The 26,914-nt window shown below is 44.8% G+C and overlaps 2 protein-coding genes across 6 annotated transcripts in view; one reads left to right on the top strand and one right to left on the bottom strand.

The window, feature by feature from the left end:
• LOC147009072 (uncharacterized) overlaps positions 1 to 26,914 on the bottom strand; it is a 219,817-nt gene that overhangs the window by 87,679 nt on the left and 105,224 nt on the right. For both annotated transcript variants that reach the window (XM_085862715.1, XM_085862714.1), the window contains exons 8-11: positions 23,356 to 23,522; positions 23,215 to 23,277; positions 22,236 to 22,298; positions 13,436 to 13,489 (exon numbers count right to left, since the gene is read on the bottom strand). In XM_085862715.1, coding sequence (XP_085718841.1) covers positions 13,436 to 13,489; positions 22,236 to 22,298; positions 23,215 to 23,277; positions 23,356 to 23,522 — 347 coding nt within the window. The remainder of the gene's footprint in view (positions 1 to 13,435; positions 13,490 to 22,235; positions 22,299 to 23,214; positions 23,278 to 23,355; positions 23,523 to 26,914) is intronic.
• Positions 1,164 to 6,232, top strand: LOC147009074 (uncharacterized). 4 transcript variants are annotated; one of them, XM_085862862.1, is made up of 9 exons: positions 1,164 to 1,286; positions 1,402 to 1,815; positions 2,035 to 2,064; positions 2,179 to 2,376; positions 2,565 to 2,725; positions 3,400 to 3,464; positions 3,578 to 3,672; positions 3,797 to 3,917; positions 5,886 to 6,232. In XM_085862862.1, the coding sequence occupies exons 2-8, from the start codon at positions 1,725 to 1,727 to the stop codon at positions 3,880 to 3,882; spliced, it is 726 nt and encodes a 241-aa protein (XP_085718988.1). In that variant the 5' UTR covers positions 1,164 to 1,286; positions 1,402 to 1,724; the 3' UTR covers positions 3,883 to 3,917; positions 5,886 to 6,232. The 4 variants fall into 4 exon arrangements, with proteins under 4 accessions (XP_085718988.1, XP_085718989.1, XP_085718986.1 ...); XM_085862863.1 differs by lacking the exon at positions 3,797 to 3,917; XM_085862860.1 differs by lacking the exon at positions 5,886 to 6,232 and having other exon boundaries at positions 3,797 to 4,440.

Genomic DNA, 26,914 nt, shown 5'->3' with positions numbered 1-26,914 from the left:
GGTATCGTAATCTGAAGCATGTGACCCGAGACCTGTGCTGAACTAGCCGGCGATATAACCTCTGAGACGGCGGTGCTGTTAAGCGCCGTCGAAGACTCAACACTATTACCTTAAGTCTTGCTCATTAATATTGTATACTTTTACATGCATGTTAATAAGTAATCTGTTACCATTCCATGTTCACTTATTACTAAATACATACTTTATTGACCTTTCAATAATTAAATTATTACATTAATTAAAATGGAATTGGAGAAAGAAAACAAGTCGTTTTCAAGTTGCATAGTTAGTGGACTGACTCGCATGAAACCTAGATGTACCATAATAATATTACTTTGCTGGTAGTCTATTAAATGCTATTATTGTTTCATCTACACATGAGGTTGTTCATTCATATTATATCAGTGTTACTATTTTTACAATGTCATTTCAAGTTATCCTTACAATTTGTTATATTATTGCCTTTGGCATTTAAGATGCACTGTAGATATGGTGCATATGTACCTGACAATTCTTCCCAAACTGCCAAAGGCCCAGAACATTATAATCGTAAATTATCCAGTATATGCAATTTACTGTAGATGGCGTGGGTGCGTGCAATTTGGGAGGAGGACGACATTGAGATGGAGGAAGTTCTACCATCTAATTGGGTTAATGATAGAGCGTATTTTGGCCTCGATCAGCTAATGCGAAAAGGCTGATTGATGAAAGAAGACCGCCAGGAAAAACCTGGTACAGCTTCCCGCTGAAGCAGATTAAAGATTGTTCAGGTACCGACCATATGATTGCTTTATTAACCAAGTTTTTGTAAGAAGTTATATCAATTTTTTTAAAGTTCATAAAGAAACATAGTTTCTTTTCATATGTATGGCTTTAAATCTAATAACCCATTGTTTTAACATTTAATCTTTCTGTCCATCCATTTGAAACAAAATCTGGGAATCTATTGAAATGATTTTTTTTTTTACATTTACTAGTATGTTTATCATTTTTCATTTGCTACAAAATGTAAAATTGGAGAACAAGATGAACATATCAGCTGCTAAATCAGCTACAATGAAATTTTGGTTTTGTGTTAGGAAATCTTGCCGTATTTCTGGGTTATTATTTCACCAAGAGTTACCAGTGATAATCTTTGTAATATATTTTGTGCATTACTTGTTTCATAGACAACAAAGAAGAATGTCTTCGTTGTGTGATTACTACCATGGACGAGGATATGGAAGATCAAGGCCTAGAGAAAAGAAAGCCAAGATATAAAAGAAGTCTTGAATTTGTATATGAAGGTATGCCTAAAACATTCACATTACCCACCGCTTCCTAAATTAGATTCATCACTTTCACTTTGAGCAGTCTTCTGTCATTGTGTAACATATGGTCATATGTTTTATATATTTCCAGATGACAATTTTGCCACTTGTTCAACGAAGAGGACTGCGGCTGTTAACAGTGAAACACAGGGCCATGACAGCATAGGTATATGCCAGAAAAGTATTGTGAATCTTGCTTTCGATGACTGTATTTGTGTGCAAAAAAAAAGAAATACCATTTATGCATTTTTGTTCAATGTTTGCCTTTGCAGAAAAAGGTTTTGGGCAGAAGAAGACCGCATCTGTTAACAGTAATACACAGGGCTATGGCAGCATAGGCATGTACAAGAAAAGTATTTTAAATATTGTTCTCCATGAGCTCATCATGACTGTATTTATGTGGGGGAAAAAGAAATGCCATTTATGCATGTTTGTTCAATGTTTGTCTTTCCAGAGAAAGGTCATGGACAGAAAAAAGTCAAGCAGAAGGGTGTGATATATTCAGGTAACTTCTCAATGTTGTATTTTGAATATAAATCTGTTGTGCTTTTAAATCTAAATGTTTAATGTCGTCCAGACTTAAAGTGCATATGTTGTATCTTAAAGTTGTATCTCACACATTTTAGTTCCTCTGTGTTTTGCAATTTTTCATGATTGGAAATTTATTTGATATTTCTCAATAATTGAAATTATTATAAATATGCAGAATCTTTATTCATTGCAGATACTGAAGATGAGCAGAAAGATATGTGCGGTGAGTGTGTTTTAATATATGTGGCTGCATATTTTATGCACAAAGACACACATTGCTCAAATTTTACAGATAAATGATGTCTTTATGAAAAGTTGTTATTATTTCACACTCCAGATGAAGTACCTCCTCCACCAGCATACCTCAAGCAATTACCAAGTGAAATAAAATCACCAGCAGCACATGCAATGAGATCAGCCAATAAGTGCACGTCCCTGGGATCATCAATAAAAACAACAACACCGTCCACCTCGCGAGCATCTGCTGTTGATGTAGCAGACAGAATAAATCCTGGTTTTCCAATGACCACAGCTAGTAAGTATATTTTATTAAAATATAAAAAGCTTGACACAAAATAGATTAGGGAAATTTACTGACACATTAACAATTAGATGCACTTAATTAATTTTAATTTATTCCACTAAAAGAAACTTATTTTGAAAAGAATGGAATCTTATTTAACAAAGACATGCATTTAAAAAATGTTCTGTGTTGTAAAACAGAATTTCAGAAAAGGGTCCTGCAGCTTCTTGTTGAAATAAGAGACAGTGTGAAAGGGGAGAAGGATAGTAATCCTCTCCAATTGATAAATGTGTGCGAAACATTGGATGAGTTCGAAGAACTGGATGAAAAGCTATCCGACAAAGCGGAATGGCGTGTAATGGTAAGATGTAACCACTGTTCATATAGCTCACGGTTTCTTTAACTGTTGATTTACTTTCAATGTATATGCACTTTTTTGTGGTGTTGTCATAAAAACAGCAACCAGATATCCAATCTAGCTGCATTGGGGTGCAATTTGTACTTGAGATCAAGATTGTTTACAATTGTAATATACAACACATCTTGATTCTAGTTTATCTATAGTTTATGCTGATCAATACATTTTGATATCACCTCTTTGTGTGATTTTTAGAATTGTGATCATGCTTAATCAAGAAGGAAGTGGTTATTTTGAAGCTTCTGTACCTGAATTTGTTATACGCATGTGTTGATTTTATCATCTGTGTTTTGTCTTGAAACCTTCTGCACATTTATGCCACAGAAAGAAAACATGTGTTCATGGGCATTGGGTTGTATTTTTCTATGTATTTGCTGAAATTCCCGTTCAAAATCTCTTGAAATATAATTGTGGTGAAGGAAGTTGTTCCCAGGAAAATGACTTGTGCAAGTGTTTTCCGGTCCTGCACAAATCATTTTTTTGGAGTTCAACGATGTTAGCTGAACAGAAACAGATCTTTTCTTTTGTGGCCTTATGAGAACTGTTGCTGTGTCATTATATTTGACTTGTATATTTTTGTGTGATAAATAATATTTTTATATCATGATTTTCTTTAGGTTTCCAAGCTATCTCGCATTGGGGGAGCGAAGATATCCCTGAATGTGCAAGCCATTATGAATCGGTAAGAATGTTTTTGTATCTTGCGTGATTAAAACCAATTCTTCCTTTTCAAAAATTTGTTACAAGCTGCTTCAAACATTGGTGTACTAAATTGTTTTTATTTTCTAAAATAAGGGTGATGTCCAATGCTGTGATGTCCACATACAATTTGTGTGGAAAGAATGGGAAGAGACCTTTCCAGAACCTGAATTTCTATGAAATTGTCAGAGGTAATGAATTCTGCTAAATGACAGTTTATAATGTGCATCACTTGAGCGTAATTCACATTGCAAGTCTTGTTTGATGATTATAAAGCCCAATATATACGAAGTGGAAATTCTTATTATTTTTCAGACAGTACCATGCATGGCCAGTCAGCCAATAGCAACGGAGGCGGCTGTGGACACTGCCATATCGCAACATTTAAAATATGCCCTTGATCGGCATGGAGGTGCAGGCAGGAACAAGCCCTCATGTAATAATAACGAGTAACAGCAACACGCTGTGCCAGCCGTCCACATCCTTGATTATTAAGAAATTGCGGCATAGTTCATTGTAATGTTGTATGTTGGAAACCCAGCCTACGCTTACATATGTCGTATAGCAAAATTTATATGTGGTTCTTTGTCTTCCCACAATTCTTACCTGAGGTTGCTTAATTATGAATCTTGCAACAATGGGCAGTATGTCATCAGTAGCTAAAACTTTTAATTACATTTTATATAAATGCAAGTTATCAGTCAATACCTTTTATGCTCCTAATGCCCATAATGTATGCAAGCATAGAATTATCAGCAGTTTTACTAACAATGCATGATGATGTCGTTGTACTTAAAGGTGCCTTTGTGCAGTCAATTATATTTGAGGGAGAAGCTCCACAGTTCCTCACTGGAGCAGAACTTTCTGAATTTGAATTGCTAATTGTACTTTGCACAAAGTGAATTTGTCAAAAAGGTATTTACGACTTTTACCCATGTGGTATTTCTTTTTATTCCCCATTTTAGGTCATCTCTAATGAGATGACCTAATAAAACCAGTCTCGATGTGCGTACGTATGTACGTCCCCATTCTTTTCTTCCGATTTTCTTGATATTTGGTATGTGGGTAGATGTCGATGAGGTATGTACGACGGTATTACCTTTGACTCGATTGAAGGTCAAGGTCAACGTCAAGGTCACTCCAAAGTTGCGAAATCGTCCATTTTCAAAATCTATCTCCTCCGCCGTTTATGATCCGATCTTCGAAATTCCTTCGGATTCTGATAATATGGAACAATATGGAAATTTGGTCGGGCCGGTTTTTTGAAATTTGTTCTGGTTATCGAGTTGTATTTGAAGGTATGCCTGAAACATTCACATTAAAGTTGGAAACGTCCTCAAACGTCTTCAAAGTTGGAAAAATCGTCGATGTGATAGTCAAAAAAATTTCGCCCCGATCTTGATGAAACTTGGTATGTAGGTAGGGGTCGATGAGATGCACGACGGTGTGACTTTTGACACGATTGAAGGTCAATGTCAAGGTCACTCCAAAGATGAAAAATCAGCAAATTTCAACATTATATCCAATCTCGGCGGAATTTCCAACGGATTATGATAGTAGGGTACAATATCTGAATCTGGTCGGGTCGTATTTTTCGAATTTGTCCTCATTCGAGTCGCGTGACTTCAAAGTTGGCAAATTGTCATGTGGCCGATCTGTGCAGTACCTAAGAAAACACTGCCTTGAAATTCAAGATCTCCGGTAATCTAAACTATAAAACTTTGCGGTGTTTGTCCCAAATTACCGCCAGCAGTCCTTACCACTTCTTCATTCTTATTCACATCCATCAGTGATCTACTGACACTCTCTATTCAGTGGGCTTGAAACACTCCCATTGAGTTACTATTGGTCAGCCGGGCTGAAACACAGTCCGAGTTGGCCGTTCCCTTCTCTTCTTGTTCAAACTCGTGGTTTCTGCCGGGGTTTGATCTGAAACCGATAAACCGGAGACCTTGGTCTCACAACTTACAACTTACCGAAACTTAGCTTCGGCTCCCTACCAAGCTTCGGCTTTTACCAATTGTTAAGCTTTGGATTCGACTGAATAAGCAAGCTTCCACTTCCAATAATCTTCGGATTTCTCCGAGCTTCAGTTTGTAATAATCTTCAGCTTCCACGAAGTTTCGACAGTACTTCAAGTGACCCGATATCCTTATATCTGTATGTACGTATGGATAGTACAGGGCATGTCAAGTCGGCTTCACCTGTGATTTTATATCGCCATTTTATGTAGAAAATACTTAAAAATATGTCACTTTAACTTTGTTCTTTTGTGCAGGTACAGTAACGGACAGCACCAACAAATGAATGGGAGACCATATATGCAATTACTAGGCAATCAAACAATTATATTTTTATTGGAAGTTACGATATCCAACATTTTCCGCGATTATATTTTTTTCAGAGATCGATACAATGTTGATGGGGGTTATATAACAAGACGACATCGAAGCCATTCTGAGCCGATCAGAGATCCACATCGACAGAGCTTCAGAGATGACCGTCACCCCCAACCGGGGGTAATTTTTAGTATATGTTTCTCAATTGCAATGGTATCTACTTTTATTTATTGTAAGTTTGAATTTGAGTGTGCTTTTTTGGTACGAATAAAGATATTATTATTGTTAATACTGCTTGTATATTTTTGCCATAATCATGCTCTGTGTGATAATAAATGATTATGAATTAGTTGTTTTCAAGTTGTGGTCATTATGTGTTACTGTGCAACGTATAATGATGTTGCAATACAACTTCAATGTTTTGATAATGGCAACGGTGGAACAGCGGTGCTCCGCTGGCCCCAGACCTACGGGTCGAGGGCTCCATCAAGTTGGAAGCTGAAGGGTGTCATGCACTGCAATGTTCGTTTCTTTGGCGTGCAAAGAAAAAGGTAAAAACAAAAACTCCATTTTATGAACGTTGTGATAAAGTTGAAAAATAACGTCATGCTTCAATGTTGTGACAATGTTGAAATCTGACATCATGGGTGTTGCAAATACAACTTCCCACTGACCCAATTCTGACGTCAGGATACAACCAGAACACGACGCTGCAACAACGTCAGATTTCAACGTTGTGACAACGTTGAAATCTGACATCATGGGTGTTGCAAAAACAACTTCCCACTGACCCAATTCTGACGTCAGGATAGAACCGGCAAACGACGTTGCAACAACATTGTGTGCATGCTGGGAGGTGAGTTCAATTCAAAAGTAAAGGAGAATCAGCTGCTTGAAATCGATTTATAACAACTTCTAAAAGGTGCCAATGTTATTGTCCAGGCCACTTTAGGATTCGTGTGTGGAATAAGCTAAGATTTAGTAAAATTTTCAGCTTTTTTTCATTTTGTTCCACTGCAAACCAAAGAAATACATATGTGGATACCAAAAGATTGTTTTTAATTTCAACAATTTTCGGGAAGAAATGGTGCATTATTTGAAAAAAGTGCGAGGGTGTCAATACTTTTGGCCACGACTGTGTATGTTGTTTTTGTTCCAATCTCTCAATTGTGAAGAATCACTCAAATAACTAGATGGTATTCATGGAAGACATACCCACACAGTCTTGAGGAGGATTTGGTGTGAGCCAAGTCTTGTTTTTTATGTTATTTTTTCATTGATCTAATATGGCTGCCAGACCACGTGACCGAGGACATAATCTTTATCAAACCAGGGCAATTCCACGACATTACGGAGTGACACCGAGTCATTTTTGCGAACTTTGATTGCTCTCGCACAGCGATAAAGCCACTAGTACCTACTCTCTATGTATCATATTGCAAAGGAAGAGTTGCACTTTACAGAGATATTAATGTAGTTCCTGCAAGTTGGATCTTTGTCAAGTAAGTAACATTCAAAAACTGTGTTATGGAGTGACACTGCCTTTTGTCATTTTTTAAACAATAACAACATTTATTGAAAACTCTGCTCTCACAATAGTTTTAAAATTGTAATGAAATACGAGGAAGATACACTAATAGTTGTACCTTCAGTACAGGGGTTTCAAAATTCCAGATATGACCTAATTACAATAGTCCCGTTACGGAGTGACGAAAAATCCCGTTACAGAGTGACGAGTCAATTGTGAGATTTCTCCCAAAGCAACAAACCATTTCTAGATTACGCCAGACTTTCAGTCTGAACCCAGCTGACTTGTGCTGGCGTTATATTTGAACGTTTCAACATCTAACACATTATAAAACTAGAACGGGCACTCGGTAGAGCGCATACCTTCGCCGCCGCTACTTTTTTCCGGGCACATTTGAAAAACGTAATTTAAAAACGTCCATGACGTCACAACCATCAGTCCGATGGACGTCAAATTTGGTGTTAGACGTCATTGAGGGCAGTCCAACAAAATGGAATGATAAACACTGAAAAAAAATCGAAAGTTTAAAAATGACGTCATCTTGACGCACTTCCAATGACGTCACAACCAATCGCGGACTACCATCCTGAAAGCTCTTATTTCACGGAACATTTTAACGTTGGTTTCATGTCAATAGCTCTATTAGATCTGAAGTTATGCCTACAAGTATATTTTGACCTTGAGTGTGACCTTGACCTTGACCTTGACCATAGAGTTAATTTGCAAAACCTGTTCATAAATAAGCAGATATTTTGGTACTGATCATAATGCCTGGATTTGGGACAATTTCCTTGACAAATTACATAGATATTTGAACATAAAATATCAGGATATTTTAGCCACAATTGAAAAACGTTATGTTCAAACGTCAATGACGTCACAACGGTCAGTCCGAACGACGTCAAATTTGGTGTGTGACGTCCTTAAGGAAAGTCCTACAAAACGGTATGATCAAAACTGATGAGGTCCAAAATTGAAAATTTACGTCATCTTGTGACGTCAATTTGACGCACTTCTGATGACGTCACATCAAATCTGACACCACGTACCCGAAAGGTATTTAGTCATGGAACAATATGGCATTGGTTGCATGTCGAGAGCTGTCTTATGAAGGAAGTTATGCTCAAAAGTTTGTTTTTGACCTTTTCATGACCTTGACCTTTGACCCGATCGCTCCCAAAATCGAATCAAATCGTCCTTGGATAATCACGAATCATCCCACCAATTTTCATGCAATTCGGTTTAATACTTTGAGTTATGCGAATAACAAACAAACACACATATTCACAAATAAATAAATACACAGCGACCAAAACATTACCTTTTCGCAGAATGCGAAGGTAATAAAAAAAAAAAAATCTGAACTGAGAAAATATACAATAAACGTATACAAAAGTCAAGAAATTGAGAACAATTTACGAGTGGATGACCAGAAACAAAACTAAGTTTGGAATTAATAAGTTGGCCACATCACAAAACTTCACACGACTGTCCTGCAAAAGGTTCCGTTTCCCAAAGGACATTCAGCAAAGACATAATGATTGCGATGGTCGAGGGATGGCTGAAGAAGGAATCTGACGACTTGGTTGGAATCAATCCAGGATTTATCTTCCACCTCTGGGAATGTATATGCCAAGTCAGATAGGCCCGCTTTTCGCAAAAAAATGACACTTCCAAACAACCATCATCTACTATCCGAGTCACCTGGCCAACAAACAACTTCTTAGATTTTTTTGTGACATACTGCACAGTCACAAAGTCACTAGGGTGCACTTGGGGTTGACTGTCTGACCTGGGGTGCTCAGCAGGTGCTGGACTAGCAGTGTTTTGACATTCCAAGGATGACACACGGCACTCAGGGTGAAGACTCGCCAATTCAAATTGTTCCGCTGTTGAGTACATAGAAGTGCTCACAACATATTTCCTCACAGGTTTCACACAGTATGTTTGGTGTGTTTTCGGAAGCGACGACACTAACTGCCAGCGCTCGTCCAAATGCGACTGGCACTTCTGAATGTCTCCTGCTGCCATGAATAAAACTTAGATCTTTTTGCACTGTGCCGCTGCTACGTGGAAGAAGGCTTCTGCATCAGATACAAGATCCCCAGCCAGATTTGCCAACCAAACTCTCCTCCTTACCTCAACTCTTATCCCATCAACAGTGCCCTTACCGTGAGATGTGGCAAAGAAATTCCAGGATAATTGAATCTTGAACAATTCTTGAAGGAATGTTAGATTGGAAAACAAGAATTTCTGTTTAAATTGATTAGCTGCCCCATCTGAAAACAAGTCAATCGCCCTAATCCTGGGGTGGCACGATATTAGTGTGGTGATGATATTGGACAGGAAGGTATGAACAGCATATTTGCCATGCTCGAGGTCATCGCTAACAATAACGAAAGACTCGGTAACATTAACATCAATCCAGGCGCACACTGTGAATAGAGAGACTTGGACGTGGCTCCAATGAACACTCTGGATTTCATTCTGTTCTATCGCAGCATCAGTTCTCTGCAAAATCGACCTGGACGACAATGCGATCACCATCAACTGCCTTCCTTCTATCCTAAAAGTAGCTCTGCTTCCTCTTGATGAATGAGTGCAATCTGAAGTATGGAAGTTGTTTACATACCTCATGCAGGGCATCTTGCAGTCCCATCTTTAGCTACTTTGTGGCCCGCTGCTCAATTGTCTCCCACTGAAACCATTTCAGCGGCAGGTAAGCGGTTTCGTCGTCGACAGAATACACTGTGGTAAACGTGGTATGGCATTCCTGACATTTTCCTGTCATGCAGTTGTCCGAATCCTGATCACATACAATGCTTCCAAGGAATTCACGAAAGTTGGTCGAAAGTCCAGGTACATGAGATGACAAGGTCTCCAATAAGAGGTGCATGTTTTCGTGATATCTGCAGAGGCAGACATTGTGCGGAAACTTTGAATTGAGGCATACATTGGCTGGACGAAGTGCCGCGAATTTGGAGTAGCCGATCTTGATGTTTGTATATTTCTCACAAAAAAAAAACAAAAAAAAACAACTGTATGGCTCTTGTATTATCATCATTAGGAAACTCTTTTGAACCTTGTCCTTCCATTTCCCAGTCTTAATTCTCACAAGGTCCTTCTTCCCTGGCGACATCCATGAAATATCGGGCTGCTCATAAAATTTCTTAACAGCATCACCAACATCGGCAGGAACTTTGTGCTCAGGAGCATACTTGCTTTCTGTGTCAACTTCATGTCGGGTAGGTTTGTTTCCGACAGCAAGCCGTCTGATAACAGCTTTGCGTTTCCTCGGTGATTTCGGGAGGGCCTCTCGAGCTCGTTTAACAGCCTTGCCGATGCTGGAGCTGTTCTTGTCGGCAGGAGACCGAGAAGTTGGAACAGGACTCAGTGTTTTTGCCCTTCGCCAGACATCTCCGCTGACGCGCACGTTCACTTTCCCTTGCCTTAGCAACATTAGCAGAATGCGCCTCTCTCTTGCGTTTCGCATCCAGCTCCCTGCATGTTTCTTTGTGCCCATCTTGAAAACGCTTTTGTCACTCAGCAGCAGTCAATGGCATCCTTTCTGTAATATGAATGCATCGACAAATTATCCATATGAATTGCACCGTAACCTTCTTTGAATCATCTAAAAGATCATGAAATGTTTTAGGCCACAAAAACTGACAGTTGAGGTTGTAAGCGGCTTCACTCGGCTTGTCCACTGCAAAGTTGGCGGTCCGCCGTGGCACGGTGAATTTGTCTAGTTTTCTTCTTACGACGCGTATCCGCAGGTGACAACAGAGGTGTAGTTTGTACTCACCGATTGCTGGATGTAAATCGATTTCAAAACCACTCAAGATGACCACACGTAAACTTGAAACTTGTCATATGGAAGTAAAATCTGGCATGCAATGAATTCTGGGACATCTACTCTGCCGCCACCTTTTTTCAGGCTGAGTTAACAATTGTTTGACAGAACGAGTCACTCCGTAACGTTACGGAGTGACAAGTTTTCTTTTCAATTGATTTTTTGTACATTAAAATTTTTTTTTTTATTATACTTAACAATGACTGGGTGGTATGAGTTCTTAATGACCCTGGAATTATTTGGTTTTTCATCCAACAGTTAAAGAGAAAAATAAACAAATGTCAAATTTTCGTTATGGAGTGACACGTCACGGAGCGACATCTGACTCCTAATTTGAGTGTTATATAATTAAGCATAGAAGGACAACTCGTATTATTTTCAATTGGTTTTGAAATAATCTTCATACAGGTAGCTTCTGATGGATAGCATTTGTTGACTTCGTTCCAATGAATTGAGAGACTAATGAATTAATAGATCTTTGCATTATCGAGGGCCAATTTTACTGCGCTTTTCAGTAGAATGACTTCATTAATTGCAACGAGTGATGTAAGCCAACAGAGCAACCTAACTCAGTGATCTTGATATTATCTGAAAGTACACGTATTCAGCTTTCATTTGGTACATAACATGAACCTTTTCAGTCAAATTTAAAATGTGACCTCTGCGGATCGTTTCTCGTGGAATTGCCCCTCCACTACACATCAACCACACTGAAACTTCAGCCACCCAATTTTTGAAAAACACAAAAGGAGCACGGAGTATGCCAGTCATTAAGATTACTGTCATGGGCAAAAATATTGGCACCCTTGCACTTTTTTTCAAATAATGCACCATTTCTTCCAGAAAATTGTTGAAATGAAAAAAATATTTTGACACCCACATATGCATTTCTTTGGTATGCAGTGGAACAAAACAAAAAAAGCTGAAAAGAAGGGCACTCGGTTGAGCGCATTCCTCCGCCATGCAATTTCTTTCTACTTTGAAGAAACATCAGCTAACCCTAACCTTAACAGCTCGTTTTTCGCCCTCTCAATGGTGAAGAATCGCTTAAAATTGTCAGATCCGGATCTTCACCAAAATTGAAACAGTTCTTCCTCGTCACACACCCAACATATGTCCACCAAGTTTGATCCGAATCCGTCCACAACTTTTTGAGATATCGTGCTGTAATATCGTTTTTGGCCCCATCTCACAATGGTGAAGAATCAATTTTTAAAATTCTGGTAGTCGTATCCGGATCTGGATCTTCACTAAAATCTAATCAGTTCATCCCTGTCACACACTGAACCTATCCACCAAATTTCATCCGAATCAGTCCACAACTTTTTGAGATATCCTGCACACAGACAGACAGACAGACAGACAGAGAGACAGAGAGACAGAGGAGGGTGAAAACATAACCTCCTTCACCGTTGGTGGTGGAGGTAACTAGTCTTGCGATGCACAGATGGAGCCACAGTGGATGGTGGTGTGTACAACAGAGTTGTACCAAAACTAAGCGGCATCGTTGAAATAGGGAACTCCCTTGTTGATATTCTGTGCACCTGCACACATGCTGGGAAATTGCTCAAAAATCAGCTGATTGTTCCGTTCCATTCCATTCTGTGAGATATTCAATCTCTGGATTTGCAAGGTACTGAGTTTTTATTTGCAAAAAGGAAAAGCAAAAAAAAAAAAAAACTGGATACATTAAAAAAACGATGTGAAAGAAAATGGGATTTCTCTCTTTTCAACCATCCATCTCCTTTTCTCTTCTGCCACCCTTCATCTACTTTTCTCTCTTCTTCTCCCCTTCATCTACTTTTCTCTCTTCTTCCATATTTCATCTCCCTTTTCTCTCTTCTTCCATCCTTAATCTCTCCTTTTATCCAAGGAGGCAACTTATCTCTTGTTCTTCCCCTCTACATGTGATGCCATACCTTTTGGTTTTCTCCCATACCTTCTTTTACTTCTTCCCTTTTCGGTATCTTTCCCTAACCCACCTTCACATATCCTTCCCACATTCCACGTCCTGTCACATTCTGTCATGTTGTTTACCTCCGACCTTTTCACTGCCGCCCTGTCCATGACGTGTGCATGTTTTTACATGTACTCACCATTTTAAAACAATTTGTTTCCCTCATTAACAACAACCAACAATTTCAAACACAACACCGACGTCACTTCATGTATTTAGGCACATCCGGTGACTTGAGCTGTGAAACAAAATCTGATGAATAGTTTGAACCACTTACCTTTGATGGGAGAATCACCAAGTTCAGGATCCACATTCAGCTTCCGATCAAAATCTGTAAACACAAACAATCATACCATGTTACCTCCACATTATTGGGATTACACGTTGCTAACCGAGTGATTCCCGAACAACCCTTGCTGTGTGCACGTCCACCCTGAATCTGACGAATAACTTCTTATAAATATATTGTTACAGGTTTCAGAGCGAGCACGCAGGAGTGCACGAGGGGGTTGCTCAGACGAAATTCTCGACTTCTAAACCTGAAGTCACAAGCCACAGGTAACTACGTGGCCTGACAGGTTGCGAAGCAACTGCGGATGCCGTTTGGGATAACGAGTTCGAGCAGGGTCCTCACACCCAGCATTGCATTACCTACAGGTGATAGAGTTACCTCAATGTATCACCCTTGTTTACTGATGAAGTATGGCCAAGTGAAACAGTGGGTGGAGCACTGGCTATCTCAGAATAAATTCGTGGGGCACAACTTGCCATATTGTTATGGTTGGGGAAATTCACAGAACACCATTCAGGTTCCCCGAAGATCAGTTATGTCGATAAGTGTGTGTCCAGGTTAGATTTCCCCACAGATGTATAACGGGATTTATTCATGTGCCGAGCTGTGAATCTTGAGGTAGTGTTATTCTTTTCTATCTTTATTGTAAACAATCATCTCATTACCACCTTCTCCACAACCGCCAACAACTCCTCACCACCTTCTCCACAACCACCAACATCTCCTCACCATCATCTCCACAAATAACACCAATCTCCACAAACAAACGAACATCTCCTCACCAGCATCTCCACAACACCGCCATCTTTTCACCAGCAACAACATCCACAACAAACAACATCTCCAAAAACAAACACGATGGCATCCTCGACAGCGGCAAAGTGATCTCAAACTCGGCCACGTTGTGAAAGTGATCTCAACCACAGCCGCGTCTGAAGGCGAGATCGGATCAGAATGGCGAAAGGGGCGGAGCCAGCCGGGGGTGAACGTTCAAAGGTGAAAAGGGGGAGGGCGCTGATTTGGGGCGATGAAGCCCAGAGCGACCCCTCCCCTCCGGGCTATAAAAAGGCGCGTTTCAACGCCGAGAGCGTTGTTGATCGGTGGAGGCAGTGGAGTCGGGAGACGGGAGAAGCTGGCAGGTTGTTGGTCGTGGTTGGTCGTTGTTGGTTGGTGGAGGCAGTCGAGTTGGAGTCGGGAGAAGTCGCCAGCCAGAGAGAAGTCGTCAGCCGGAGAGAAGTCGCCAGCCAGAGAGAAGTCGCCAGCCAGAGAGAAGTCGCCAGCCAGAGAGAAGTCGTCAGCCGGAGAGAAGTCGCCAGCAAGCTACGTAACGGTCCGAGCGATCGGGCCCTGAGTCAGTCGAGCGACGCTGAGGAGTGAGCGGGCTCTTAAAGAGCATCAACTCTAAAAGAGCAAGGCCCGTTCGCTCCTCTGAAGTGTCGTCGGCCAGGCCCGATCGACCAGGCCACGCTGCTAGGCCCTGGACCAACCAAGCCGCCGTTACAAGAGCTGCCGACTTGACGAGACAGATACGGAGGGTCGCCAACCAAAGGACCCATCGAGTCACCATGAAGGTGGCGAGGTAACCTGCCCGGCCTCTCGGAGCTCCTTCGGTCATCCCAGTTCCGAGGAACATTAAAGGCTTACGAGTCCTGTTCTTTCTTTCTTTCTTTTTGCATGAAAGTCTGTGGAGCCTTGTCCGTAAGTTGAATTTTTGTAAGTGCATGTACATAATAAATAGATATCGGCTGTAGGTTTTTACTAGTGTCTTGTCCCCGACCCCCATTCATTGCAAATAAATGTTCCCCATTTTTGAATGTCACCTGCTCGTTGCGTCCATTCCTCCATTGACTGCCATAATTGCATTCGGAATAATTAGCTGGCTGATTAATAGCCGATAAAACGTACATCTAGTCCGACGGGGCTTGGCGATTTAAAACCGCTCGGCAATCGCAAACGGAACGAGCTGCTTAAAGCGGCTCGTTTTCGTGCAGGCTCGGTTGAGGTGTAAACTCCCGGCATTTCTGTCTGCGCGAATAATTAGGTACATCGACAATTTGGTGATCGACCCTGTAGCGCATGGACAGAAGAGTTGGCTGGTTTATGGTGTGGTTAACAACACTCGTAGCTGGGTTTCGGCGTTGATCCGAAAGCTGCGACTAGATTGCTCATTCGGTGGGCGCGCGCGCGGCCGCAATTGAGCTCAAGGCAGTCGCCCGCATGCCGGACGGGCGAAATCCACAACACTGTTGTCAGGACGTGGGATTCAAATTCATCCTCCTCCAAACTAAATTAACGGAACCGGATCAAGGGTGTGCGAGGCGACTCTCCGGTTCCATTAAATTCCGAGCGTTGAAATTTTTTATTTCCGATACGCAAAATGGCAGCTCAAGGCGAGCGGGGGCAGGAGTGATTAGATATAGTGTTGATAGAATCTATGGCCCAGGACAGAACCATTATGCAGGTTGAACTTTCCCTGTAACCAAACTCGGAGCCCGAAGGGGGCATGGGGGCGGCGGCTTTTGACACCCCCCCCTTCCTCTGTCAAATTCCTTCCCCGGTCCCCGGCGGATCCGCGCCCGATAATGGCGAATCGACTGCCATGGGGTTATTTGACGTGAGAGAGATGTTTAAGGCATTGATGGGGGAAATGAAAATGAACCGACAAAAAATGAATGCGAAAATGGAAGCAATGGAAAATAAAATGGATGCAAATGCATGCAAGATGAACGGCAATTTGGATACGAGGAGGGGCGACATGGATGCGAACATGCAGGCATTCAGGAGTGATATACGAACACTGCGGGGCGAAACGCAGAGCATGGGGCTGAATCTCCAGGCAGGGCAAGAGGCACTAAAGAAGGAATTGGAGGAAGCAAAAGGCAAAATGGCGAAGGAGATCGGTACGATACGAGAGGAGGTGAACGAATTGAAAGGGAGTGTAAAAGGTGTGTGGTCCGCGATGGAGGTGGGCAAGAAGGACGTGACAGGCGAAATAATGACAGTCGAACGGGGGTGAAAGAAATTTAAAAAAGAAAGAAAGACAAGAACGAAAAAAGAAAGCAAGGTTGAAGTACGCGGAGATGGTGAAGGAACAATGAATGAAACAGAAAAGAGGAAATCAGCCAATTGAAAGAAACAATGAGATTGGAGAATGAAGAACATGAGAGATGGTGGGGTAGAAAACAAAAACGATATAAATTTGAAATTAACCAACTCAAGGAGAGAGCAAAGTTTGAGTCCACAGAGATGGAAAAGCTCCGGAAAGATAATGAACAACTAAGGGGGCTCAGAGAGGAAGAACGACTCAAATGGGAAGGAAAATGGAGCCAGAAAGAAATGGAGGTAATGAAAGAGGTGACGGAATTAACAGAGACACAAAGGGAGATGCAGGAATTAAAAGAAATAACAGAGACACGGGAGATAGAGGGTGAATTAAATGAAACTAAAGACGAACACACACACATGGAGTTCGCGAGGGACAATGAGCGGGAGCTTGGGGAATGTCCCGTGATCTGGTGCGAGCAGCAGGATAGCCTCCTTCAGGAACGGAGGGAGACGCTATGCTCCCTTGAAGCAGATCACGACCAGGTGGGTCTGGTCGAGCTTTGCGAGTTGGGGGGGGGGCAGTGCTGTGAACGGGTACACGTGGAGCTTGGGGGGTATGGAGGCCCCAGGAGCGCTTGTGGTGGCGCGAATCCCCCAGCGTGATTGTCCCGGTTTGTGTGGTTACGAGTGTGGTGGAATGCGTGTTGAAAAGCGCGCATAGCGTGAGTGGAAGGCTGTGTATGACAGGAACCGCGTGTGTGAGGTCACGGTATGAGAGTGAAATGGCGGTTGGTATGCGAGAAACCGCAACCGCATATCCGAGTGTCATGGCGAGGTATGTAAGCGTCATGGCACGTGGGAGTGCGGGTGTTGAATAGCGACGAGGACGGCGCCAGACGAGGGGACAAGTGCCGTGTAGCAGCCGTAGCCGTTTTGATGACCGTTCCGGATTCGCACGGCAGCGCGTGCGGGGTCCGTGCCGTGCTTCGAACGAGGCCGCCGCGTGCGTGAAATCCAGTCCAGAAACACGCGGTGGATGCAAGCCGATCCCGCGGACGGACAGAAGCGAGGCTGGAAATATGAATTTGGATCGGATGGGTTCTCCAGCCGAGCGTGTATGTAAAGCTCCGTGTGGCCTGTCACACGTTCTGTTCACAGAGCGTGCAAAGCGGTTTCCCCGATGCGTTACGCATGCCACGGCTTGCGCGAGAAATCGCGCGGGTTCGGGATGCGAGTGACGTCATCGGGGATTCCGTGGCGCGGGTTACGGATGAGCAGAGCACATGTGCTCGCGTGGGGAACCCCTCGAAACGCGAGGCTTGCTTGGAATGCGCAGGGTGACGTCGTGGCTGCGCACATAGTTGGAATCCGGCAGGAGGGGAATCCCTGCCGGATGTTACCGTCCGAGAAGGGACGAGGTGTGCGAAGCGCGAGCAGCTGCCGTGACGTTATGAAAAGGAGCGCAGGTTGTGAGTTGCCGCGCTGGTGCACATTAAAAATAAATAAATAAATAAATAAAGCAAGCCTCGCCGCTTCCGGTGAACAGGATTCCTGGGCAGAGGGTTGGAGACCCCCCTGCTTAGGGCACCGGAATCAACTAGTTAGGGGGAAGGGTTAGTTTAGTTAGACTGGCTTCAATGGGCAGGAACAAGTCCTCATGGGGCCCGTGGAATGGATTAGTTAGAGGGATTTTAGTTTAGATTTAGAGTATGGAAAATGGGATTTTTGGAGACAAGGAAAGATTTTAAATGTGTGGAGGGGACGTAGCTTAGCGACATAGATTAAAAGGATGTGCTACTAGTTTAAGGGATGACGAGGGAGCACGAGTTAGATGAGGGATTCCAGTGAAGAAGAATGGCAGTGTTCAGCGATGTGAGTTGAGAAATGGATTGAAACACAATGAGGAAGTGAGTGAGGGCCAGCAGGCCTGTGTGAATGGAGTGAATGTGGTATGCATGGTGCGATGAGTGATTGGGAGGAGGAGTGATTACCACCCAAAGGACCCCGGGGTCAGTGTAAAGTCAGATAGTGGGTTAGCCAAATTAACAAAATAGAGGTCATTTTGCTGTTGGTGCGAATGTAGGCTCAAACTCATTTGGAGGAGTGCAGGAGTCCTGTTGACGGGCTGGGAGCGTGGCTGCGAACGGTGAGTATCGCTTAATGGGCACCCCGGGCACCGGGCTAGTCGGCCGTGGAAGGCCAAGGGCCCAAGAGGGGCTGGGATAGCGTAGTGGGCACGGGTGGGCCCGCATGAAGCGGGGTCCGTAGCCAATAGCCACGTGGGCAGTGTCGTGGGCACGGGCACCCGGGGAAAGGGGCCTATGGCGCCAGCCTGCCACGTGAGCGTCGAGGGGGAGTAGCCGTGGAGGGCACTCCCCAAATCTTAGGGAGCTGGTAGGCTCGGAGACAGTCTCAGGGCCCGGGGTGCCATGGTTGGAGAATCGGCAGAGGGTAGTTCATACCAAGTGAGCCACGCGGCCCAGCCACGAAACCGTGCGAGGACATGGATGAAAAATTGGAGGGCAAGGCCCAAATTTTAGAGGACACCAACACAAGCGATGGGAATCTTGGTTGGTAGAACAAATTGTTTAAGTCAGAGGCGGTAGTTTAAGGTTAATGAATGCAAGGGTAGATAGGGAAGTGTACCCCTCCGCACCATCCATCCCTTCGCTCTCATTGTAGGCCACTGGACCCACCTTGGGTTAGATCGCTGAGATCTGAGGAGGCCATTCTGAGGCTTAATTGGGCCTCAAGACAGGATGCTAGCGCTCCCTTATTCCACTCCAGGAAGGGAACGTAGGGGTGGGAGTAGGCTAGGTGACATGGTAGGTTTGCCGGACAAAGACAATAAGGGGGGTTAGGGAGATGAATTAAAAAGGAAAAAATAGAAATAAGATGGGGCTAAATTTGGATTTTGGCAAACTAAGGGAGTGGGTATGGACAGACAGGCAAAGGCGATAGGTTAGGAGGGAGACAGTAGGGTTGGTCCGAGCCTGCCTTCAGACCGGCCGGCACCACCGCACTCCCTCCACAAACCTCCAGAACGAGACAAGAGGCCGGCCAGCTTCGTATGCTGGCCTGGTTGTGCAACAGCGGCCTGTTCCGGCCTTGCCATGCCTTGTCTGCCTGCCTCTGCCTTGACCCCATGCCTGCCAGCCCTTGTTTGCATTTGCCCCTGTGTCCATCCATTACCATGTGGCCAGGATCATCGCGCAAGTTGCTGGGACTGCCCTACAGGCAGCCGCACACGGGGACTGCATTGGTGCAGCCCGTGCACCGTTTTGTGTTTGCTTGTGTCATCCAGCTCATTTCAGGGGGGGGAAGCCTGGGACTGCATTGGGCAGCCGGCAACCTTCTTGTGTTGATACCTGCATTTGTTACATGAGCCAGAGACTGCATTTGGGCAGCCTGGCTCCCTGCTTCAAGAATGGCCTGTAGGACGGCATATGGCATGCCGGGTTGGGGTGAGTTTCCTCCAGCAGCTGAACACATGAAAATGTTCCGTGACAAACAACGGGACCTTTTGAACAGGCCCCGAAGACATCCGACCTTCAGCTGCGGAGCGCTCACCCCAAAATACTGAATAACTTTGCCATGCCCTTTCTCCCCACAGAGTCCATCAGTCCTGGGCCATAGTTTAGTGTAAAATTGTAAATGAGTTTTGCTCCCCCTGCATGTTTGTCGTAGCACCGGCAATTTTAGTTAAGTCATCTGGATGAGCGAGTTTGTTTAGTTAATTACACAGCCCGTAGGTTATTTACTTTTGGGATACGGATACACCAAATGTCACACTCAGGGATCCCAAGGTAAATCGTACCAGGGGAGAAATTACACATGAAGGCACACGAAAATTTGACGACTCGGGACAAGTCTGTAAAAATGGGAGGGGATAGTGTTACGGTTGTGGAAATTCACAGAACACCATTCAGGTCCCGCGAAGATCAGTTATGTCGATAAGTGTGTCCAGGTTAGATTTCCCCACCGATGTATAACGGGATTTATTCGTGTGCCGGGCTGTGAATCTTGAGGTTGTGTTATTCTTTTCTATCTTTATTTTATACAATCATCTCCTCACCACCTTCACAACCGCCAACAACTCCTCACCACAAACAAACGAACTTCTCCACACAAGCATCTCCACAACACCGCCATCTTTTCACCAGCAACAACATCCCCAACAAACACGATGGCATCTTAGACAGCGGCAAAGTGATCTCAAACACGGCAGCGTTGTGAAAGTGATCTCAACCACGGTCGTGTCTGACAGCGAGATCGGATCAGAACGGCGAAAGGGGTGGAGCCAGCCGGGGGAGAAAGTTCAAAGGTGTAAAAGGGGAGGGCGCCAATTTGGGGCGATGAAGCCCAGAGCGACCCCTCCCTCCGGGCTATAAAAAGGCATGTTTCAACGCCGAGAGGGTTGTTGGTCGTTGTTGGGTGTGGTTGGTCGGTGGAGGCAGTGGAGTCGGGAGACGGGAGAAGCCGGCAAGTTGTTGGTCGTTGTTGGTCGGTGGAGGCAGTCGAGTTGGAGTCGGGAGAAGTCGCCAGCCGGAGAGAAGTCGCCAGCAAGCTACGAAACGGTCCGAGTGATCGGGCCCCGAGTCGGTCGAGCGACACTGAGGAGTGAGCGGGCTCTTAAAGAGCATCAACTCTAAAAGAGCAAGGCCCATTCGCTCCTCTGAAGCGGCGTCGGCCAGGCCTGGTTGACCAGGCCGTGCTGCTCGGCCCTGGACCAACCAAGCCGCCGTTACAACAGCTGCCGCGTTGATGACGAGACAGATACGGAGGGTCGCCGACCAAAGGACCCATCGAGTCACCACAAAGGTAGCGAGGGAACCTACTCGGCCTCTCGGAGCTCCTTTGATCATCCCAGTTCCTAGGAACATTAACGGCTACGAGCCCTGTTCTTTATTTGTCGGGAATGTTGGGTGTACGTGACCACTGTGCATGAAGAATGCGTGCTTCAGTTTGCCTTTGTAACCCCTTTGGTCAGCTTGGTGTCAGCACAACTCGCCCAGATGGATTGGCAGGTTCGACTGAGAGCCCGTGGTTTTGCAAACAAGGACGGCTGGGCAGACAGGAACGGCTCTCCAACGGCTCATTGGAATCGTAGTGCAGGCTGGCAGACCGCAAAGAGACCTCATTCACTCGGCTTTTATTGAGCCTGGAGTGAGGTGTGACATCAGTCATGGCGAAGAGCATCAACTCACTCATGCCACCTTCCTATTGGCCCAGTGGGTCAGCTCCACAACGCCGAGATAGCAGCGTTCATGTTTTGGACAGCAGTATTGAACACGTTCATGTTTATGACAGTGTGGCACTGCCTCGTCTGGCGACGGTCCTGGCAGAGCTAATGTCGGCCCTGAATGGTGTCTGTGTGGAAATAGGATGGAAAAAGGCTTTGAAAGGATCGAGGATGGAAAGTATTAGAAATGGATTCAAACAGAGTGTTTACAGGAATGTACTGGGTTTGAGAGGTTGAGGGATATAGACGGATGGATGGATTGAAATAGGGAAATCTTTGGAATGTGGGAAATCACAATGGGGATGGAACATGCTCATACTCAACGCATTTCCCCCATCCCTTATATGAGGGGAATGTACCTGACTTAGAACATTTATGGATTGAACATCTAACGAGGGAATCCCTTATGTGCTGGATACAACTACCGGGAGTCCGTTTCCATAATCACAACAATATTAATCACTGAAACTATAATGAGCATGATGTTGTGGTTCAGACCTTTGTCCGCAGATGATGAATCGTCGACAAACTCCGACTTCACCTCCACTTTCATCACAAAATCTGAAGAAAAACAATCAATTCAAACAAAACTTTCATTCACATTTCTGAATAAAAACATCTCCCGTGATACGTTTCACTGAAACAAGTAAAACTAGAAGGGCACTCGGTAGAGCGCATACCTCCGCCCTGTCATGCCTGATCCACGAGAACATATCGGGCCCCATATATTTTGTGATATGTCTTGTTTTTGAGCCCCATCTGTCAATGATGAAGAATCACTTAAAAAACATTCGAGGAGTCGGATCCGGATTCGGATCTTCACCAAAATCGATTCAATCCATCGCTGCCACAAACCCAACCTGTCAACTTTTTGAGATATCGTGCAATACATCGGTTTAGCCCTATCTCTCAATGGTGAAGAACCACTTAAAAAAATTATCAGATTCGGATCTTCACCAAAATTGAATTAATTCTTCCTTGTCACACACCCAACGTGTCCACCAAGTTTCATCGGAATCCGTCCACAACTTTTTGAGATATCCAGCACACAAACAAACAAACAAACAAACAAACAAACAAACAGAAAGGGGTGAAAACATAACCTCCTTCACCTTCGGTGGTGGAGATAATATATTAACAGTTTATTATTTAATAAGTTATCCCAAACTACACTGTGTGTTCAAGAATGTTTGTAATGATTGAAAGATCACAAGGAGTGAACTGGAGTACAAAATGTCTCGTGTGGATTTGATTCTCGACCCGACTACAAACTGCCGTCCTGGTGATTCACACCCAGAACATTCCATCAATGATGAGAACATGAAGGAGGCTATCTCATCTACTTGTGTTCTATTTGGAGTATTAAAGATCCCACGCTATTGAGGAAGGGAAAGAGAATGTCTTAAGAAAACAATCCCCATTACAATTCGACATCCTTGTTTGTAACTTACAAGTAGAATATATTTGTGGTTCAAACCTTCATGTTGAGGGAACGAATCATCGACAAACTCGGACTTCACCTTCACCTTCATAATAAAACCTGAAACAAAAACAATCCATTAAAACTAAACTTTCAGGAACCACCAGAACGTGACGGTGCGGAGAGAACGGCACGTACCGGGTCCCGACTCCTCATCCTCGGGTGGACCGACCCTGGACCCGCGGTCTGTGAGAGAACCTCCAGGAACGAGCGAGTTTCCTCCATGGGAACCGATCGTGGATCCCGGGGGGTTCGCTCTGTGATCTTCACCGGAGAGATCTCGGTTCATGGTGCACTGGAGGGGACTGTAAGGTAGAGGGTAGTAAAGCACGGTACTGTAAGGTAGAGTGTAGTACTGTGGACGTACAGTAAATGATGACACACGAATCCACACCACGTGTTCCGGTAAAAATGAACCACGTGTGACGTTCCTTCTCCACACGATATTATTGACGATTTCAAGACTACAGATTCGCCCTGAAAATCACGTGATTTGAAATCACCATGGAAACTGAAACCATCGTGTCCGGTCGGCGAGCGGCTTGTTCGATAAAAAACGATCAAACAGAACGGAACGGATTAGGATCGGTTTACTCAACAAGATGTCGGTCTCCACGTGGGAGCAATGTTCTCGTGAAACTCGAACACTGTCGGGGACGTCGTTTTCAGTTTTCCCACATCCTCTTGTGATAACTTCCACAAACGAATTATTCATTGTGTTCGCAGCGGCTTCAGAGTTCGATATCAGGAGGGAAAGGAGGATCAATAATGGGACCCGACCCTGGTGTGTTTGGGGGCCGGGGGGGTGTTACATGTTTGTACCTCCTGTGCAGTTTCCCTTCGCAGGGCAGCTCACCGGATGACGGGATTGGGGCGAAGGCTTCGGGACCCCCAATCTTTGATGATAGGAGGGAATTCACGGGGTAACATTCCCGGGTCAGATTGCGGGAGAGTGTGTCGGAGTGGTGCTGAGGTGTCGTCCACCAGACGGCGGTCTCCTTGGGTTAACATGAGGCGGTCCCTTCGGGTGGGTGCCTGGAATGTCCTATCCCGAAGAGAGGATGATCAGATGTCTGTTATCATCTGAACTCAAGCATTTGGACATCGGGATTGCAGCTCTCTCTGAGGTTCGGAGACCGGATTGCAGTGACATCATGGTGGGTGGTTACACCTACTATTGGTCTGGTCGCTCTGATGGTTACCATGCCCAAGGAGTTGCTGTAGCTGTGTCCAATAAGCTGACCCCAATGATAATTGAGGTAACACCGGTCAACGAGCGTACCATGAGATTAAGGATTCGTCACTCCTTAGGTGTCATTTCCCTGGTCTCTGTTTATGCTCCATCTGAGGCGAGTGATCTCACCGTGAAGGACACATTCTATGCCACACTCGAGTCTGTGGTTGATCAGTGCCCCAGACGAGATACACTTCTAGTCTTGGGGGATTTCAGTGCATCGACTGGAACTGATAGGGATGGTTATGAGGTGTGTGTTGGTCCCCATGGGTCAGGAACTATGAACCAGAATAGCACTAAGTTCCTTGACTTTGCAAGAAGTCATGGACTTAGGGTGGCTGGTTCATGGTTTCAGCGCCCACAGGCTCATCGCTGCACTTGAAATTTCAACGATGGCGGTGTGGCAAAGGAGATTGACCATGTGCTCGTTGATGGTCGCTGGAGGATGATCCAGAACTGCAGTGTCAACCGGAGTAGTCAGTTCCTCAATACTGACCACCGGCTTGTTGTTGCAACTCTTGCGTTGCAGCTTAAATCCAGGAGAATGGTACCATCTCAGCATCGGCGGCATAATGGCAAGCTGAAGGATGTGAGAGCAGCTGAGGAGTTTGCGAACAAGCTGAGTGGAGATTTGGGTGGGTCTGAGTGCTTTGGGAGATCCTGAAGAGTTGTGGATTGCCTTAAAGACCACTGCCCTTAATGTTACCAGATGTCTTGGAACTCACTGGAGGGCGAAGACGAATTTTGTCTCTCAAGGGACACTGGATTGACCAGAGTGGCAGGGCCAGGCTGCATGGCAGTGCTGAGCTGTTTAGGGAGTTGAGGCGTAAAACTGTACGTGCACTGAGGGTGGACAAGGAGGCCTTTGTGTGAGGAATCTGTGAGGGGATAGAGCATCACCTGTGGTCAAGTGATTCTCCTCCTGCTCGCAGGTGAATTTGCGCATTGCATTCATCCAAGCCCATCCCTTGTTTACTGCAGCGAGAGCAGAGGGTGGTAGGCTCTTGACAGAGGAGTCCGAAGTGAAGACCCGCTGGGCCGGTTACTTTGAGCGGTTGTACCAAGCTGATCTACCAGCTGTCGAGTTGGATGGCAGGGGTGTTGCAATCACTGTTGCTGGCCCTTAAATCAACTGTGGTCCACCTTTGTTTGTGGAAACAGGCTGCGGTGAACCAGTTGAAATGGGGTAAAGCTCCTGTGATCTGTGGCATCCATGCTGAACTTCTCAAGGCTGGTGGAAATGCTGTACTCATGTCGTTGCATGCAGTTTTGTGCTCTGCCTGAAACACAGGCATCATCCGAACTGATTGGAAGAGGGGCCTTGTTGTCCCTCTCTGGAAAGGGAACGGTGATCACCAAGACTGCAACAACTACCGAGGGGTGACGCTGCTCTCAGTGCCGGGCAAGGTATTTGCTCGGATAATTCTTGATAGGCTTCGCCACCATCTGCTTGAGCACCAGCGTCCAGAGTAGTCAGGCTTTACATCAAAGATGTCAACGATTGACCGTATCCTTGCACTTCGGATCCTCACCGAACGCAGATGAGAGTTTCGGCACGGGCTGCTTGCAGCTTATATTGGTCTATTTTCAGCATTTGATTCAGTGTATCGGGATGCCCTCTGGAGGATTCTTGGTCTTCGTGGGGTGCCACCAAAACTGATCAATATGATGTCTGAACTCTACTATGGTACTCAGACTGTTGTAAGATGTGGCAGTACCATCTCTGACTCATTTCCAGTTGTTACTGGAGTTCGCCAGGGGTGTGTACTGGCCCCCACACTTTTTAATACTTGTATGGACTGGATTCTGGGGAGGATGTCAGAGAGATCAAGCTGTGGTGCATCATTTGGGAATGTCAAGATCTCTGACCTTGATTTCGCAGATGATGTTTGTTGTTCGCGGTCATCTTTGTTGGAGACTCTAGATATCCTTTTGGGGGCCCTCTAGGTGCTTAATGAGGAGTCGAGCCGCTGGGATTATGAGTTTCCTGGGTGAAAACTAAGATCCAGGCTTTCAATGACATCTTGGATGTTTGTGGTGAGAATGGTGAGGTCGTGGAGAGATTCACTTACCTTGGCAGTGATGTTCATGTCTCTGCTGGCTGTGAGTCAGAGGTCAGCAGATGCCTGGGTCGGGCCTGGGGATTCATGGATTCACTGGATCATTGGGTGTGGCGCTGCCGGTACCTGTGCGGGAGGACGAAAGTCTGAGTCATCAGGTCCTTGGTGCTTCGTCTTGCTCTCTGGATGTGAGACTTGCGCTCTGACCAGGGATCTGAGACTGAGACTTAATTCCTTTGGTTCCAGGTCTCTTCGCAGAATCCTTGGCTCTCGCTGGTCGGACTTTGTGTCCAACGAGCGGTTGCTGAGAGAGACTCAAATGAGATTTGTAACCTGCATAGTCCGTGAGCATCAGCTCTGGCTGTATGGACATGTGGCTCGTTTTCCTGATGCTGATCCTGCT

Source organism: Eptatretus burgeri, chromosome 17, assembly GCF_056783735.1.
Source record: "Eptatretus burgeri isolate ZD-2024b chromosome 17, Ebu_testis_v1, whole genome shotgun sequence".
In the NCBI taxonomy this organism is placed as follows: Eukaryota; Metazoa; Chordata; class Myxini; order Myxiniformes; family Myxinidae; genus Eptatretus; species Eptatretus burgeri.
This window is presented reverse-complemented; position numbering and strand designations above follow the sequence as displayed.

Bases quoted from the DNA above. Each gene is read 5' to 3' on its own strand.
- LOC147009074 (XM_085862859.1), top strand. From the start codon at position 1,725: ATGCCATTTATGCATGTTTGTTCAATGTTTGTCTTTCCAGAGAAAGGT. The intron at 2,065-2,178 runs GTGAGTGTGTTT...TTCACACTCCAG, and splicing joins TGAGCAGAAAGATATGTGCG to ATGAAGTACCTCCTCCACCA. The intron at 3,465-5,885 runs GTAAGAATGTTT...TATTTTTTTCAG, and splicing joins GTGCAAGCCATTATGAATCG to AGATCGATACAATGTTGATG.